Genomic DNA, 18,058 nt, shown 5'->3' with positions numbered 1-18,058 from the left:
TAAAATCCCATTGTGTCACTTATGCATGATTTAGTGTAATCTCCAAATTCAGCACAATAACTCTCCACAGGACAAGTGAACGTTGTGTGTAATTTCTTTAAAATATATTTTACTAAATTAAAATGACTAAAATTACATAGAAGACTCAATTGCTCTATGAAGAGTATTGTGCTAAATCTTGAAGATTTAATTAAATCACTATCACTAGAAGGTGACACAGACGCATTTAGTTTGACCTTAAATGCAAATTTCAATGCAACTTAACTACGGACTCACTCCCGATGCTTCCGTAGTAACTTGGAATGAGAAAATAAATGTTGATTGCCAAAAGGGTGGCATATTTTAGATTTCTAAGAATCTAGGAAAAGGAAATACATATAATTATGTGAAAATACTGCAAAAAGAGCTAGGGTATTAGTTTCTTATGAAGGAGTAGTAGTAGCCACGTAATAATTAAGATTGAAGCTAGCTTCCCATTGTGGGCTAAATAAAAGAGTCTCTGATCTAGCTACATCCTGACTGTCCAGCAGCCTGAGGAAAGAGTGGCCTCTACTGACAGGCTGGAGACAAAACTGTTTATAATAATCACACACACACACACAATATTGTTAAGGTTGCAGAATCAAACACATTATTCAAACCTTGCTCTGAAGATAGAATTATTAATTTCCTCATGGGATTTTGTGTAGTGCTAATCACTAGAGTATCTGAGAGCTTCACAAAACTTAATGTATTTATTTTCACAATACCTCCTATTATATCCCCATTTGGCAGATGAGAACTGAGGCAGAGAGAGATTAGGGTCAAAAGTTTCCACTAATTTCAAGTGCCCAATTTGAGACATCTAGGACCTAATTTTTCAGAGTACTTGGCATTATATAGCACTGCATATGGTCAAAACATTTTACACTGAGTTGCAACTCTGACTGCTCAGCACTTTTGCAAATCAGGCCATGGAGTTCAAGTCAAACATCCAGAAAATGAGGAACACACACTTAAGCACAGCAACCTTAATTCTGGTATATCTTGACTTGAGTGCTTGACTTTGCACCCTTAGTAGTGTTCTTTTAACAGTGTTTTGGATGTGTCAAAGATTTAGTCCCTCTGTAGCACCCCATTGGGGTGTGACAGGATCACATACTTGGGTTCCAATTATCCAGGTTGGGGTAGTTAACATCACCAGACTGAGGACAGAAACTTGGCCCTCTGGCTGACTTCCTCTGGAGTCTGCCCTTCTGAGATTCCAAGAAAACAAAAAGAAAGAAGTCAAGGGGTGGGGGAGGGGAATGGAAAAAAAAAAAAAAGGAACAACCTACCAGCCCCAAACAAGCCATCGACCACTCTGCCTTCAAGATGCTCTTGGGGCAAGCTGCAATCCAACTCAATACTCTCTGGTCAACCAGCAGAAAATGCCCTAAGACAAGTAATTGTCTATAGTCTGTCCCACCTTTCTCTCAAGGTACTCAGACATTCTATAGATATGGGAACAGGTACTGCTCTACATCTGGCTTCTCCCTGGGAGCTGTGTGGGCTGTAGAAGTCTATCCTCCTCCCAAAGCTGCCTCCTACTTAGCTGGGCTCCCCCACCACACTTCTGGGGGGAGAACTTTTCCTCCAGTCCTGACATGCCTTGCAGGCATAGGAATAGCTCCAGCTGCAGCCCAAAGCAACTCCTTAACGCATTCCTGTCTGGTGTGGACATCCATCACAGTATGTAATAATACACACACACACATACATGCTCACTCTAGTTATGTTAAGATAAACACTAGTTAACTGTATTTCTCTGGAAAATATATCAGACACCATTAGCTATTGAAATCTCTCTTCCACAGTCACAAAGGTTCAAACGTTGTATTTAATCAAGGGAATAAATATGGTAACTAATTGCTGCCATCTATACTTTAAAGTATTTCTTGAATTGTAGTGTTTATGAAAAGTGCCAGAACACCATTAGAACTGAATGTTCAGTACTTTTGTGTTTTGTATAACTTGTACAGTAAGGCAAGTAGCAGTGTAAACTTTCCCATGCTGCCCCACTGGTATATTTCAAAACTTTTGGTCAAGAACTACTAGGGATGTGAGGGTAGGTTAGCTTCCATGCCCATTAAATCTTTACAGATAACCCCAGCTAAAAGAGTAATGGGGCTAATTGTGATACCCATTCACGAAGGAATGAAGGCAGAGAACACTAACTGAAATTTCATTGGCTGCAATGGAAGTTATGCTTGGTAGCTGAAGAGAGAGAATTTGCCCCTATCTAGTGACAGAATGAAGAAAGAACAGCTTGTACTAAAAATATTGATTAACATGGACAACTAGCAAGAAGAAATACAACATCTTGAAACATGTTAAGTGTCATGTAGAAAGCAACTTAACTACTGAAGTCAGAAACCTGAAATACTAAATCGTATTTCCACAAATTGTTACATGTGAATTTCAGTTTGCTGGTATTTGATATCTTCAATGCATTTGGTTCCAGTCTCTTCTCTTCTGACCTCTGAAATAATCTGGATTGTTGAAGAGCCCAAGGTGCTGTGCAAGGAGGAATATCATGTTTGCAGATAGAAAGCTGAGGAGAACACACTGCATTTCTGGTTAGTTTTGAAAATTATAAAATCCGTTTACCGCTAATTCTAATGAGCAACAATAGATAAATAATAAATGTGTACACACATAGTGCTTTATGTCTCCTAGTCTGTGTAATCTTCACAAGCAAATTTCCCATTCTCATTTTACAGATAAGGAAACTGAGGCAGAGGGGTTAAGAGTATGCCTGGAAGAGACATAATTGCACTAGCTGTCATTGACCTGGCAGGCTAAAAACAGAATTTAGCCATAGTGGCATGAGTGGCGGGAAAGGCTGACTGCCACAACTATATGCCAATAGTCTCAGAAGGTCTGTACTTGGGGCACTACTATGGCTAGATTCTATTATTAGTGCTCTAGCTCGATTGGAGCTAGTGCGAGTCTGCCTCCTCGAGCTGGGAATCATACTCCCAGTCGAAGTGCAGACATACTGTAAGTGACTTGGCCAAGAGTACAGAGTTAGTCAGTAGCAAAAGCAGGTTTAGAACTTATATAACGTGTAAATATTTCCAGAAAGATACCCAGTTTTGATTTGAAGACTTCAAGGTATGTCTACACTGCAATAAAAAAAACAGGGCACCGAATCTCAAAGTGACTTGGGGTGGCGGGGCTTGGGCTTCGAGGTGTGAAAGTAGAATGAATTATATTGAAATTATAATTCATTAAAGAAATGCTACTTGAAGGGTTTGTTGAAATATAGTTGTCAGGAAGAGAAACGTTAAGGAGTGTGAGACAATGGGTCCTCAAACTAATGAACTCAGAGCTCCTACTGAGCTAGGAGATTGGTAAACGTTAGTATGCAAATAAGATATGTATGTATATTTGTCAGTTTCTGCTTCCTTTTGTCTCTTATGTTAAATTGGCTTTGGCTTAGCTGTATAAATAAGTTATCTTGAGCCTCAGAGAGGGGCTCACATCTGGGTGTATTCGCAAAGCGCTTTGCTAATAAACAGGGGGGTTTGACAAATTATGTGAGTCCTGAATCTGACTTTGACAATTTGGAGGTCCCACCGAGATGGCAACCGTCTTCACTGGGGCCGTGTGACTCCTGACTGTTCTTAGGATGGCCGTGGCAAGCCAGCACCTGGGCATTTGGCCCGAGCGGTCCTCTGCCAGAACAGAAGGGTGCATGACCACAGTGAAGTCTTCGCCATCGAACCTGTTGGTTCCCACTCTGTTCTGGTAGGGATCCTGGGATCTGACATCAGGAATCTGGTCAGGTAATTATTTCTGTGTTTTGTCCGGACTGAGGACTGTCTTGTCTCTGTGTCTATCCGTCCTCCCTGTGGTGTGTTTGAGTCTGGGCACCGTCTCCATCCGGGGATCGGCTGACCAAAGGGTTCCTGTCCCCACGGTCTGAGTGAGTGAAATCTGCACAATCGCAACCACACCGCGCCTTGGGTAAAACCTTTGGTGTGAAAGCAAGGGCGATTGAGGCAGTATCCTGTGGGCTCCTTTTGTGTGTTGCACTGGGTATCACTCTGACGAACTCGACTTTCCTTCTTGTGTGATTGGTGTGTAAAGTCCTCCTGTATGGGTAACCAGACGTCTAAGTCGGGACAGTTCCCTAAAGGAACGCCAGCTCATTTTATGTATTTTAGGAAGAGTCCGGACTCCTGTAAATTTCTGGAAAAATGATCTAGACTAAGGGGATCAGGTAGAGTGGCTACTACCACCACTACGCTTCTGTCCCCAGAAGTTTTTACAGCTATTCTGAGGGAAAATGGGCCCTTTTCCCACAGAAATGGTCTATAAGGGACTGCTTCAGGCAGCAGGCAGAGAGAGAATCTGATCAAAATTATTTGACTATTGGGTAATGTAACAAAAATCACTAAAGGATGTAAGGGGTTTCTATTGGAACTTAACTTGGCTGCTCCTGGTTGTGTCTAGTTGTACAAGATGGAAGTGTAATCGGGGTACAGTTGTGTAAAAGAGTAATCACAGTGCAAGGGATGTTAGGCAAAAGAGAATTGTGTGTGTGTGTGTGTATAGTGCTAAAATCTGAAGCTCTGTCTCAGCTATTACCTGAGAATAAACTTAAAGCTTGGTACAGCAGAGAAACTATTGCAGACATGGTCTGTTGCACAAAAGGGGAAACTGAGGTACACCACCTCATGAATTTCATAAATGACCAGTGAGTGGGGTAATTCACTAACCTGACTATAGAACAGCCTGACTATAGAACAAAATAAGTACAGCCTGGAGGTAATTCTTCTGTTTTTCCTGCAATTAGCAAGGAAATTTGTAAAAGAAAGTGGTATTATTATTAAGCAATAATCTGTCCCCACCAGGGGGGTGGAAATTGTTTCTTTTGTTTTTAGACTCTACAAGCAAGCTGGCGCCAGCGGAAGAATAACTCAGAATACCATGGATCTATGTTTTGTGTTGTTTGTCTGTGGTGTTTGTCTTGTTGCTAGCATTGTTGTGTTTCAATGAACAGAAAACCTCATGACATGGGTGGGGGATGGCTTCAAAAGGCTGACCTTGGGGGGGTGGGGGGGGAGATGTGTATGGGAATGCAAAAGACTAACTCAGGAGAATCCCAAAATTCAGTGGCCACTATTAGGATCTTGGGACAAAGACCGAGTAGGCGTCTTAAAAGACAAACTCGGCCAACCTAAAACTGAAGTGGCAAAAGGAGAGGCTAAAATTAGCAATGTAGATGTTCAGGTTTGGACTGGAGCCCAGGCTCTGCGACGCATCTATGTCATGGGTTCTCAGTGCCCAGGCTGCAGCCCTAGCTGGACGGTCTACACTGAAATTTTACAGCCCCACAGCCCAAGCCCTGGGAGCACATGTCAGCTGGCCAATGCCAGCCACAGGTCTTTTACTGCAGTGTAGATGTACCCCAAGACACTAAAAATCCAAAATTTCCCTTGCTAATTTGTTCCAATGGGTAATCATTCTCACTGCTTAAAAATTGTGCCTTATTTCTAATTTGAATTTGTCTGGCTTTAACATCCAAATATTGGTTCTTGTTTTTCTTGGGAACTCGGAATTCCTGACTCCCAGGCCTGAGTACATTCCTTCCGATCATGCTGCCTTATAATTCTTACAATTTATGTTCCCGATTAAAATTTTTAAGACAGTGATAAGATAAAAGCCAAAGTGAATATGTGCATTTCCTTTTATATTAAACCAGGATTTCAGGTAAGGGATCAAAATTACAAAAATCACAATCAAAATCATAAACAGAGCTAATTACAATTTTTGTAACAAATAGTTTTTTTCATAAAAAAATGGCCTTTTTTCAAAAATAAAATTTCACAAACCTATCTTTCCCCACGAAATAAAGCTTGCTTTTTTTCAATTTTGTTTGTTACAAAATTTTTCATAACATTTTTATTGACACATTACTAAGGACATTTAAAAAATGCTAGTGACATTTCAATCATCGTTTTGATACAGGTTTCAAGAAGAAAGGGTCATCCATTTGAAAAAACCGCATCCATTTTGAATCTTGTGAAATGGGTACATTTTATGAAATTTCTGAATTTTTCACAAGACGTTTTTGAACAGCTCTAGTCAAAAGTCCAATACATTCGGACATATGTTTTTGCAAGGAAAGTTTGTGTTTCTTTGCAGATGGGATTGCTCAGATCTGAACAGAGCGCTGAAGGCTCTGGAGGAGTCAAAGGCAAAGTCTAATCTTCAGTTGCAGCAGGTGTCGCTTTCTCAGGTTAAGATGGCCTGGGAGCCACTTTGCTGTCTCCATGATTCCCTTGCTGGTGAAGGCAAGTTAGGTGCGGGGCCCACTCCTGCTTGTTAATACCTCTCTTTGGGAAGACTAAGTGCTCGCTTCCTTTATGGAAACACTTGTTAGATTTCTGCTCAAGAATCTGTCTCTTGATGCAGACTTTTTATCTTTTAAAGCCAGCAAAGTAGACAATCCCTTATATTCCAACTCTTCCTGCTCTTCACAATTTAAGTGACTTATATATTTGATTAAAGCAAAACAGCTTTTTGCTGCAATTTCACTGCATCTTATCCAAGAAATGCCTAGCGAGTCAAAGACTTCTCTTAAATTTTCATCCTTTAGTTGGTATAGCAGTCTTCTAATTCTTGTGTTAACCTATTTGTGGACGTGTGCGTGTCTACTCAAATTGGTCCCTGGCTCAAGTAAGCGCCCCATTATGGCAATGCAGTAAAACCACCTTTCTAAACGTCATAGAGCCATGGTCAACCTAGGGAGGTCAAACGAGGTGAATGTAGATGCTGCACGACCTGTGTTGACCCTAACAGTCCTCCAGCAGCTATCCCACAATGCCCCCTTCCTTATGGCACTGAACTCTGTGCTCACAATTGCCCAGGCTGTTACAGAGACTGGAAGTCACTTCCCCCACTCTTTAAAACTCCCATTGTGTTTTTGAAATGTCTTTTTCTGATTGCCCACCTTGATGAGCACACCTAGCAACTCTCCCTTGTTGTTTGCAATTGCCCAACTGAGCATGCTGGCTTCATGCACTAAACACGCTCCTACTTGGAGTAGCCAGGAGGTATCGGATCTCCTGGGGCTGCGGGGAGAAGGAATGGTGTCAGCGCAGCTACGGACCAGCCATAGAAATGTTAACATCTTTGAGTAGATTGCATGGTGGATGCAGACAAAGGGGTACCACAGGGATCAGCAGCAGAGCCATATGAAAGTGAAAGAACTTCACCAAGGAAGCCACAAGGCCAGGGAGCGCAACAATAAATCTGATGCTGAGCCACAGACCTGCTATTTTTACAAGGAACTGCATACCATACTTGGTGGAGACCCCAACGGTACCCTGCAGACCGGAATGGATACCTTGGAGGTGCTCAAGACAAAGACCACGATGTCCTGCACATTGCCGAGTGTCACAGTCCTGTGCAGCAGGAGACGATAAATGGCCTGGCACACTTTCATGACTTTCCTACTCCACAATGATTTCTTGCTGACTAGTAGCAATCCAGTGTTGCAAGCTTCCACAGTGAGATTGCCATTCGCTACTCTGCGGTCAGTGCAGCTCTCATTTTTGTGTCCCTGCCTAGGATGGCTGGGGTGAACTCAGCACTCAGATCTAGAAATGTGGCCTTTCCTATCCAAAAGTCCTGTAACCACTGCTCGTCATCCCAAACCTGCATTACAAACCAATCCTACTAGTCAGTGGTTGGGCCCAGAAGTGGCACTCCACCATCTGCAGCTGCTCTGGGAATGCCACCAACAACCTTGAATTGTTTTCGTTATGTCCCTTAACAAGCTGCCCTTGAAGAAATCATCATGTCCCCTGTTGTTGTGGTTCTTCTCGTGGGTCTGCAAATACTGGATGATTGTTCTATCTGTATTTGCAACATTCATGAGAATAGTGCAGACCCTGTGTGGGCTCTATGCTTCTGCAAGAGATGGCAACAGCAAAAGTGCTATGTGGGTTTGTGGGATTAAAAAAAAAAAAGACGCAAAATTTATGGGATATGGATGGCATTATGAGATGGAAAATTGCACACTGAGAACTTGATTCCCCAGCTCTCAAAGGTCCCTGGGCAAGTCATTTCTATCCCAAAACATTTTGGAAAAAGCTTCCGAGAAGGTATTACACTAGATGGTAACAACACTGGAGGGTGGCAACCGGGGCATGCCTCCAGAAGTCAAACACATGCATCTCAAACAATACAAATATCAGAGAAGAAATAACGTGTTTGCTGCCCAGCTGGCATGGTCCAACATGGAATAGGCATGCAAAACATGGCTCCTCGACTAGCCACACTGACATAAGCACTCCACTTGCATCACATGTAAAAAACCACAACTCCTACAACAGACTCATCATTATCACAAAAGGAACCCTACAGTTCCATATTGTATCAACATTTTACAATCCTGCCCTCGGGCCACAACTGTTCCTTAAACCTAATGAATCTTCACCAGCAGTAGGTAGTCCAATAAAACATATCACCTCACGCACCTTGTCTCTCCAGTATCTTGGGACAGACATGCTACAACAAAACTGTATACAGAAGATACATGTCCACTCCCTCATTAGGCTGTGGCCATGCAATGAAGGGATCAGACATCTTCATCAAAAAGCGATCACACTTCATCAAAAGGCTATTTCACTCCTGAATGCCGGCATGCTGGCAGGACTCCCCAGGCCAGGCAATAAATCCATCCTCCTCAAGATTTCTATGTCCCCGTGGTACATTCCAATCATAGCAGATTTCATTTTAACAGTGAGTCAAAGGAAAAGAGGCAAGACACAACCAAGCATGACAAATAGAAAGCATTGCCAATATCCGCAGACATGGCACAGTCCAGCTAGGAAGATCCTCACAAGACATTATCTGGTGTTCAGCTGCCTACTAAAATCAAAAGAGGGACAAGTATATATTCACATGGGCTGAACTAACACACCCAAAGATCTGTAGGAAGAACAGTGTCAGGTAATGGGATGTGCTTTCTTGAAGGCAGAAAACTGTGTATGATGTAAGATGAAGTGTGACTTTCAACTGTTTGCTAAATCTACCAGAAATACACCAGACATATACTGCCAGTGAATACATGTTCTCTATCATTCCATAGAGCATAAACACCAAATGGTACCTTGGGGAAAATCTAACAAGCAGGTCAATAAGCAGCCAAAGAAATATATGTGTGTATAGTAACTGGAGATGGGTAGAGCCAGCTCTCTAGGGCACCATGTTCATTTTTATAAATGGTGTAATTTAGATTTGACCAGAATGAGACTTTGTATTGCTGCAAAACCAGATAAGAATAGTGGGCTGGGGATATTCTCCCAGAAAATTTTGAAATAACCAGAGCAATTCCTGCATCTTAGAAGATTTAAACGTTTCAAAAGACAGATTTTGCATAGACTATCCGATACATTATTGGTCTTTCCTCCAGAGGGGAGAGGAGGTGGTGGCTAGCTTGTGGTGCCAAATCTCTTTCTTTTCTCTTCCCCCTTACAGTGAAAGAGAAGCAGGTGCGGGGATAGATATTTCTGTAGAGCTTGTAGGTAGGCGATTTCTGGCTGGACGCTGTCAGGTGCTGCTGCTGCTCCACCCACTAATACCCAGAAACACCTCAGCCAGACATCAGGTTCTCATGGTTCTCCCACTTCAGATTTCCTAGCCTGCTGAGTCTTCACCTTTCTTGCCAAAGAGGAAGGGGAGCAGTGTTCCCTCAAGCAAAAGGAGAGCGAACTAAGATCCTCCACACTTGCTCTACAAAATAGCATCCTTCGCAGTGTGACCTCACACACACCATACAGATGAGGTCACCCCTGCGGAGGATGGCATGCCCTGTGGAGCAAAATGGCATCCTCCATACAGTGTGAGCTCACATGTACAGTGCATGTGAGGTCATGCTGTCTGGGATCCCAGGAGGAAATATTTCCTCGAAAGGGGATTATGCCAGCAAAAAGTTTGAAACGCCTGGTCTAATGGTTGTAGGGACATGCAACTTGGGGTGACTCAAGAGGTATTTTGTCATTTACACATCCTCAATTTGAATAAATAACTCAGATTTAATAGGAAATGACATCACGGGCGCCTGGGGACTTGCTTGTGCCTCTGTGAAGCATGTTCTCAAAAACACGCTTCTGTAGTGTTATAAAGTTCAGTCTCATTGAGGTGGAATTTCTAAAAATGTAAATTTACACAGATGCTTTTTTTTAAAAAAACTTCAGCTTGGAATAAGGAACTGGGAGCAACTTCAGGCTTGTCCCTTACACGAACCTCTCACCAGTCAGGCTCCTGCATCTGGATCATTAGTTCTACAGGAACTATCAATCATAGGTGGAAGCTACTCTAAACCTTCAGTGAGTCTGATTTGTCTGGATACCATCATATGGGGGAATGAGAAACAATCGTCACATGGTTGCTGAAGCTGAAGGAAGCTACTACTTTGGGGTGGGGAATGAAACTACATTTTAGAATTCCACAAGTTCTTTTCCGTTCCAGGGTAGAGGCAAGGAGGCCGGCTTGCTAGGTGTCATGATTATTGATTGCAGACGTGCTACAGAGATCAGCAGTACTGGAAGTAGTAGGTACCTATTATGTCCTGCAAGGGAGACAGCATAGCATTACACTACGTTCAACAGCGTTTATTGCTGTTCACTCACCTGTTCAGGTTACCTATTGCCCTTGCCCTTCTCTTGCAGTTTTTAATAATTGTACACCACAGTAGGCTATGGAGCCAGTGACCATGAAAACACTCCAGTTGGTTCAGAATGCAACAACTTTCCTACTCAGCACATGACTCCCCACCTCCTCTCTTCTCCTCGTTGGCTCTGAATGGAATGCAGAGCTTCATAGTTCTAACCAGTGTTCTGTTTCACAGCCTCTATGATCCGTCACGCCCAGATGCATTAACTGTTTGTTTTTCCCCATGTAAGCGTTATCCTGTCAACTGTTTAAATAGTAAAACTTGCTGCCCAGGGCCATTGAGAATAAAGATTTTCAGGTTTTTTTAAAAAATGGTGGTAGTGATGCTATTGTGAAGATATTTGTTATACTTGGCTCTCTACAATTCTTGCTGGTTGAAACGCTGTTCATTTAAACTGTTTAGTACCTCTGTAAGCAGTGTCAGGATGAGCTCCACCCTGACATCTGGTGGTGAGGTGTGGCAAGTTGTGGAAAAGAACTTCAGGGGCCGATCTCATTTGCATAGGCTCACCCACCCTGCCTAGAATGAGGCCATAGCTGCCCAAACGGTCACTTTGGCTGCTGTGGGATCCTCAGTGTCTCTGTTATTGGGGCAGGAAGAATAAATTGTTATTACCCTGATTATGGAAACTGTGCTTGGAACTGTACTTGGCCTTTTGTTATGATGGAGGGACTCACCATCAACTAAGTGGCACTCGCTAGGCAAGGGTCATGGGTTCCAAAACTCTGTGAATTGAGAGAGGCTGGGGACAAGTATTGATACTTGGTGGCATGGGCCCCTTGGTGAGGGCCTTACATGCTACTTGCACTTCCTCCTCTCTCCACCGTGGAATATCAGAGCTAATTTTGATTCCATTAGGAGTCTAGTTATAGGCTGCTGAGCTCACTTTGGGCTAATAGTGCACCAGGGCTGAGGCTCCCCTACTACAAGCTGAATTCACCAAAGAGCTGAACTGACTAAGAGCTGAAATCACTGAGCGTTGTGTTAAGTAGTGAGGGAGCCTGAAGATATATTGTGGAGCAGTTTGCGGGACGGCTGGAGTGCCTTGTGGACAGGCTGGTGGAGCAGTTCATAGGCCGGCGGGAGCTGCTGGTGGGACGCGGAGCAGTTTGTGGACCAGCTGGTGGAGCAGTTCGTGGGACGGCGGGAGCTGCTTGTGGGCTGTGGAGTGGAGCTGAGCTGAGCGAAGGAGTTCGTGGGGCAGCTGGCGGAGTGGAGCGAAGGCCTATGGAGCTGTGGGGCGGTCAGCTTCAGATCATGTAAGGTGCCTCTTACCCCCGTCCCATCTCCACCCATATTGGGAGGTAAAGCCCCGCAGATAAACTTTTGAACTCTGGGGCTGCCCTGACCAGGGACAGAGACTTTTGGGACATTGGACTTTTGGGACTTTGGGTGATTTGGGGTTGCTGGACTCAAGAACCAAAGGGAAAGGGGCATGCCCCAATTTGCTTGGGGTGGGTTTTTTTTGCTCATGGGTTGTGTTATGAATCCTGTTGGTGTTTCCCCAACATAATGCCACATTGTTTCTCTCTGTTATTAAAAGGCTTTTTGCTACACTCAGACTATGTGCTTGCGAGAGGGGAAGTATTGCCTCTTGGACGCGCCCAGCGGGGGTGGTATATATTTGTCCCAGGTCACTGGGTGGGGGCTCGAGCCGGTTTGCATTGTGTTATTGGAATGGATCCCCTAGATATTGAACCCGGCCCTTGTTGCTGCCAACTCTGACGGGCAGAAGGGTTACACCTCTTTCCTTACAAGAAGATTATGAAAAAATTAATGTAACATTGTTTGAAATTATACTAAAAGCCCCAGCAATTTAAAGAATCAAGATTACCACAACACCACAAATTTTGCCTTTTTATGCTTATACAAAATCACTAGGCTGTGTCATCGGCATACACAAGGAATCTACACTCTACACCTTGGATCAATATTTCCCAAACTTCTGAAAGGTAAGTTCCCCCTTCAGGAAATGAAACCAATTATGCCTTCCACAGCTACACCATGTGTTATTAAAGGCCTATTAGTTTTAATTGATGTGTCTTCTGCATGTCCCTCCTGAGCTAGCCCTTCATGCCCATTCCCCTACTTCGGGAAATACTGGGGTAGATCTTCACCCATGGTTCTCAACCAGGGGCATGTGTACCTCTAGGGCTTCGCAGAGGTCTTCCAGGGGGTACATAAACTCATCTAAATATTGGCCTAGTTTTACAACAGGCTACATAAAAAGCACTAGCAAAGTCAATACAAACTAAAATTTCATACAGACTTGTTTATACTGCTCTATACACTATAGAGTATACACTGTACTATAAGTACAATATTTATATTCCAGCTGATTTATTTTATAATTATATGGTTAAAAAAGCAATTTTTCAGTAATAGTGTGATGTGACACTTTTGTATTTTTATGTCTGATTTTGTAACCAAGTACTTCTTAAATGAGATGAAACTTGGGAGTATGTAAGACAAATCAGACTCCTGAAAAGGGTTCAGTTGTCTGGAAAGGTTGAGAGCCACTGCCCTATGATACTTCCTCTCTTTTCATAAGTATTTTGACAAGCAGTGAGATAGTTAGTAACATTGACATTTAAAGCATTATTAGCAACATCTGAGTTAGCACCCATTGAAATGCATGGAGCAGTTCACACTTCAGTGCTATTGTTTCAAGGTCTCTGTAAGCTTGGACAGACAACTTTCCTTTGGTTGCACTCCAGATTTTAACAGTTTTCTTTGCAGTATAATAGCTAGAGACTTCATTTCGTTCTAAATGAAAGCACAGACTCTGAAGAACATTTGAAAGGTCTGTATGAACCCCTCAAAACTAGTGCTTTATTGTCCTCCTTGGACATGTCCCTCACTTTGGGGAAACACTGCCTTAGATACACAGATACAACATTTCAAATTACTGCCTATGCATGGAAGTGAAATATTTTGCAGAACTAAGAAGTAAAGGCAGTGGCAATGCAACTTTTTCTGTTCAGCCCCAATTATTGTCCTGGAGGAACTACCTTTAACAATATGAGATTGGGTCAATCTCTCCATGTCCATTAAATCTCACAATCTCTTCGCTGTGAGAGCCCATAAAAGTAACAGCTATGTTAATTTGTGACCTCGATACCCATTACCTATGGTACTGAGACAGGTCACTACATTAACTTTTATTTGCTTTAATGAATTACGTACATATGTTGAGTGGAGAATATGCCTGTACTGATGGAAAGAAGAGAGAACAGTTGAGGATAAAAAATACTGAGTAACAGACAGCTATCAGAACAAGTATGACATCTTTAAACACCTAAAGTATCATATAGAAGAGAATTGATCTAAGGAAGAAATAAACCTGAAGAAATAACCCATTATGTCCATTAACTGTTAAACATGAATTTTGATTAGCTGGTATCTGACATCTTCAGAGCAGTGTGCTTTTGGTCCCTTCTCTTCCGGTCTCTGACACCGTCCAGATTGTTGAAAATACCAGCATACTCTACAGCAAGGAGTAGCACTTTCTTAGGTACAAAGCTGAGGAGACAAACAGCATTTCTAGTTAGTCTTGATAGTATTTTTTAACTATCCACCCACTAATTCTAACTAACAAGGAAATAATAAATTAATACTACATATAAACATAAAATCAAATATCTGTCAGGGATGGTCTAGGTATACTTGGTCCTGCCTCAGCATGGGTGGATGGTATAGATGACCTCTTGAGGTCCCTTCCAGCCCTATGTTTCCATGATATAATACTTTACATTTCCAACATTAGTCTTCACACCACATTTAACAATCCAAGTTTACAGATGAGGAAACAGAAGAGAGAGATTAAGCCATTTGACCAAGAGCACAGAGCTAGTCAGAGGCAATTTTAGAACTTGGGAGTTCCTGACTTATGGCCCCAAGTGCCTTCCTGCAGATCACACTGTCTTATAATTTGTGAAAATCCTTGAAATAACTTTTACTTGTGTATATATTTATCTGAGAAGTGTGTTGGAGGCAGTAGTTGAAACCACCCCTTCTTCATAGTTCTGTAGGTAACTAGTCTGAAAATTGATAGCCCAGCATCATATCTTATTGCACATTTTTACTAGCTTTGCATTCTGTTTAGCTACCAGGTATTTGGGGGGTGGGGGAGGGGAAAGAAGTCCCATTCTTACTTTTTCAAAGAAGAAAGGCAATTGGTCAGAGGCATGAACACATAAAACTTCTCCTCTCGAATTGCATCCACGATCTTCCTGCCTGCATACTCTACATCCAAAATAGGAAGTAAAAGTGGCCTCCTGGTAAAATAGGACATGTAGTTATTATAAAACTGTAAAACTTTACTCCTGGAATCACTTACATCAAAACTGATAATTTCCCTTCTTCCTCCCACTTCAAATGGAAAGTTTTGCTTCTTGCAAAAAAAGTAAAGATCCTCCATTCTTAGGCCAGGTTTTCACTTAACATTTTTGACCTAGTTACATCACTCAGGAGTGCGAAAGATTCGCACCCCTGAGCAACATAGGTAAGCTGGCCTAACCCCCAGTGTAGATGATCTATACGGACCTTCCATAGGGCTTGCATTGACCTAGTTACTGCTTCTCAGAGCGGTGGATTAACTGGTGATGGAAAACCCCTTTCCATTGCTGTAGGAAGCACCTACACTAAGGAGCTAAAGCCGCACAGCTGCAGCACCATAGCTCTGCTGCTGTAGCACCTGTAGTGCAGATCTAGCTTTAGAGTCCCCCTGTAAGTAAAATAATTAGTAAAAACTGTCGAAAACTGTGAAATTTTACCTAATAAATAGCATTCATACAGGGCCCGTGCTGGAGCCCACTGAAGTCAATGGGAGTCTTACCCATAGTTTACATGTTAAATGTTTACCAAATAATGCTCTTTTGTGGCTAAGTTGTCAGATCTCTGTATGTGCAAATGCACCCATAAACTCTGGGCAGCTGTGTGGGCAATTTATGCACTCACATGCACACAAAGAGGTGACAAAATTTGGCCCTACATCAGACTGGTTGCCTTTTATGATCTGATTTTCATTTGGTCTTATCTAAGTACTATCTGTAGCATAACTTCCTCAGCACCTCATCTGCCAACAACGCTTCTTGCCTGCCTGAGTGAGGGCAGTTTGTAATGCCAGCAGGTGTCCACTACAGGCTGATTCAAGAGGAAAATTTTATTTCAAGTAGGCCACTGAATTGATGTGGGTCACTTTGAGATGGAATCTGAAATAGTGACCTATAAGGCAAGGCTCTCTATCTTGCTACCAAATCCAAGCTAGTCATCCGCGTTTGAGTGCACACAGTGCATGGAGTCCACACACAGGATTACAAGGTTTGTGAATTGTACCTACCCCACAGTGTCTGGTATTATTAGACTATGTCTACATTATGGATCGTATGCCAGCATAGCTATGTCGGCATAGCCCTCTAGCATAGACACAGCCAACACCGAGAGAAGGAGTTTTTCAGTCAGTGTAGGAACACCACCTCCATAAACAACAGTAGCTACATTGAGAGAACACTCTGCTGTTGACATAGCTGCATCTACTCTGGTGGTTTTGTTGGCATAGCTGTGTCAGTCCAGGGTGTATTTTTTCCCCCCCCAGCTGTGACTGATGTAGCTACGCTGATATAGTTTAAGTGTAGACCAAGTCTTAGGCACTTACATAATTATATCTATCTATTGCATATACCATACATTCGGACCTGTACATTTTTCATTTGTTCCAGTGGATGATTTCAAGTTATCTGCTTCATCAGAGGCAGGGACTAAACCCTGCTGAGCCATCACTCTTGCAAATATGATGGGGAAGCTCTCCACCTAGGGTCTTGCTGGAATGTTTGTGTGTCTGACATGGCAGGGCTTTCCCCTAGTTTCCAAGCATACACTGCCATGCCCAGTCTCCTTGAAGTAGGTATATTGTCCAAACGTAAGCAAGTAAAACAAACAAAAACAAGTCAAACCGCTCACCTTATCCCCTACGGTTTCATGGGCTCCCCTCCCAGGGTCTTTGGTAATCCCCCTCCTTGCAGCTTCCCAGTCCCAGCCAGCTCCCTTCTCAGCCACTCCTTGTTCACTAGCATTGCTCTCAGCCAGCTCTTCTGTTCTTCTGGAACAGCAGCTCGGCTCCAGGGCATCCTTTCTGGGCAGCTGGCCGCTACCACAGGAGTTAGCTTCACTCCACTGTGGTTCCTCTCTCCTAGTTACTCCCCCTCCTCCTGTCCTCTGACAGCCTTTAGAGGCCCAGGTGTAGCCGCACCCCCTTTTTTTGGCTTTACTGGCCACAGCTGCTCTGACACCGGGAAGTTGGACCAACTTAGCCTGCAGGGGTCAGTTACCCTGTGACAGCATCCTTCTTTACTCTGGGGGCTGGGAAGAGAGCCCTGGAGGGGACACTGGGCAGAGCCCCAGACCTGCCAAGTACTACTTCAGCTGCTTAGGTCTGCATGCAGACAGCACACTGAACTGTCCGAATGGTTACTGACTGATGAGCAGAGCCATTGTGGTAGTGCACAGAAAAACCAAGAACAATTGCATTGCTTGAAGCTGCTAGACCAGAGCTTTTGTCTACATTGGCACTGCAATGGTGCAGTGCCATTAGGGTGGATGACATAGTTGTCAGTCTTGCTCAGAGGAAGAGCAATCACAATGATAGTGTGAGCACCTGTGCACCATTGGTAGCGATTGTATGTGGCCATATGATGTGTTACAGGTGGCTAGGGGGCTGGAAAAGTGATTGCAAGGCCAATATTCTCTAGTGTAGGAACATCATAAACCAGTACATGTTTGACTTCAGTGACCATTACAGATGTTTTAAGGGGTGACTCAAATAAATTTGACTAAGTTCTGTGTTTCGCCTTCCAGAGAAGCAGCACTAAGGCATAGCTCAGGAGGATGGGAGGCAAAGCTGGCTTTAAACCACCTGTGTATTTCTCACATTTTGAGCTGCTCTGAGGGCTGGAATGGCCTCTGATGTAAATTAGAACAGCTCCAGGACTGCTCTGACTTATGGCAGACTTCCCAGAGCCATCTATGGGTTACTCCATATCCTAGAACAGACTCAGCTTCCCCTTCTATATGCAACATTCCCCCTTCGTCTTCCTGCATACTCCTATATAAGTTTGGGCATGAGTTCAGGCACTAAGGCTTTGTTTATGCTAAAGAGCCTATGCCAGCATAACCCCCTAGTGTAGACACAACGTACATTGACAGGAATTTTTCTGTCAGCATTGGAAAACGTCCTCCCTGAACGTCATTAGCTTTGTCAACAGAAGCACTCTTCTGTTGGCATAGCTGTGTTTACACTGTGGGTTTTATTGGCAGAGCTACGTTGCCAGAGGTGTCTTTTTCACA

The 18,058-nt window shown here is 43.2% G+C and overlaps 1 protein-coding gene across 1 annotated transcript in view; it reads right to left on the bottom strand.

Annotated features, from left to right (window-relative positions):
* Positions 1-14,106: 14,106 nt before the first annotated feature.
* SDR16C5 (short chain dehydrogenase/reductase family 16C member 5) overlaps positions 14,107-18,058 on the bottom strand; it is a 29,799-nt gene continuing 25,847 nt past the window's right edge. Inside the window, exons 5-6 of the mRNA XM_077808994.1 lie at positions 14,869-14,991; positions 14,107-14,236 (exon numbers count right to left, since the gene is read on the bottom strand). Of these exons, the coding sequence (XP_077665120.1) occupies positions 14,107-14,236; positions 14,869-14,991 (253 nt within the window). The remainder of the gene's footprint in view (positions 14,237-14,868; positions 14,992-18,058) is intronic.

The sequence above is a fragment of the Eretmochelys imbricata genome, chromosome 2 (assembly GCF_965152235.1).
Source record: "Eretmochelys imbricata isolate rEreImb1 chromosome 2, rEreImb1.hap1, whole genome shotgun sequence".
In the NCBI taxonomy this organism is placed as follows: domain Eukaryota; kingdom Metazoa; phylum Chordata; order Testudines; family Cheloniidae; genus Eretmochelys; species Eretmochelys imbricata.
Note: the sequence above shows the minus strand (reverse complement) of the source record. Positions and strands in the feature narration are given on the sequence as shown.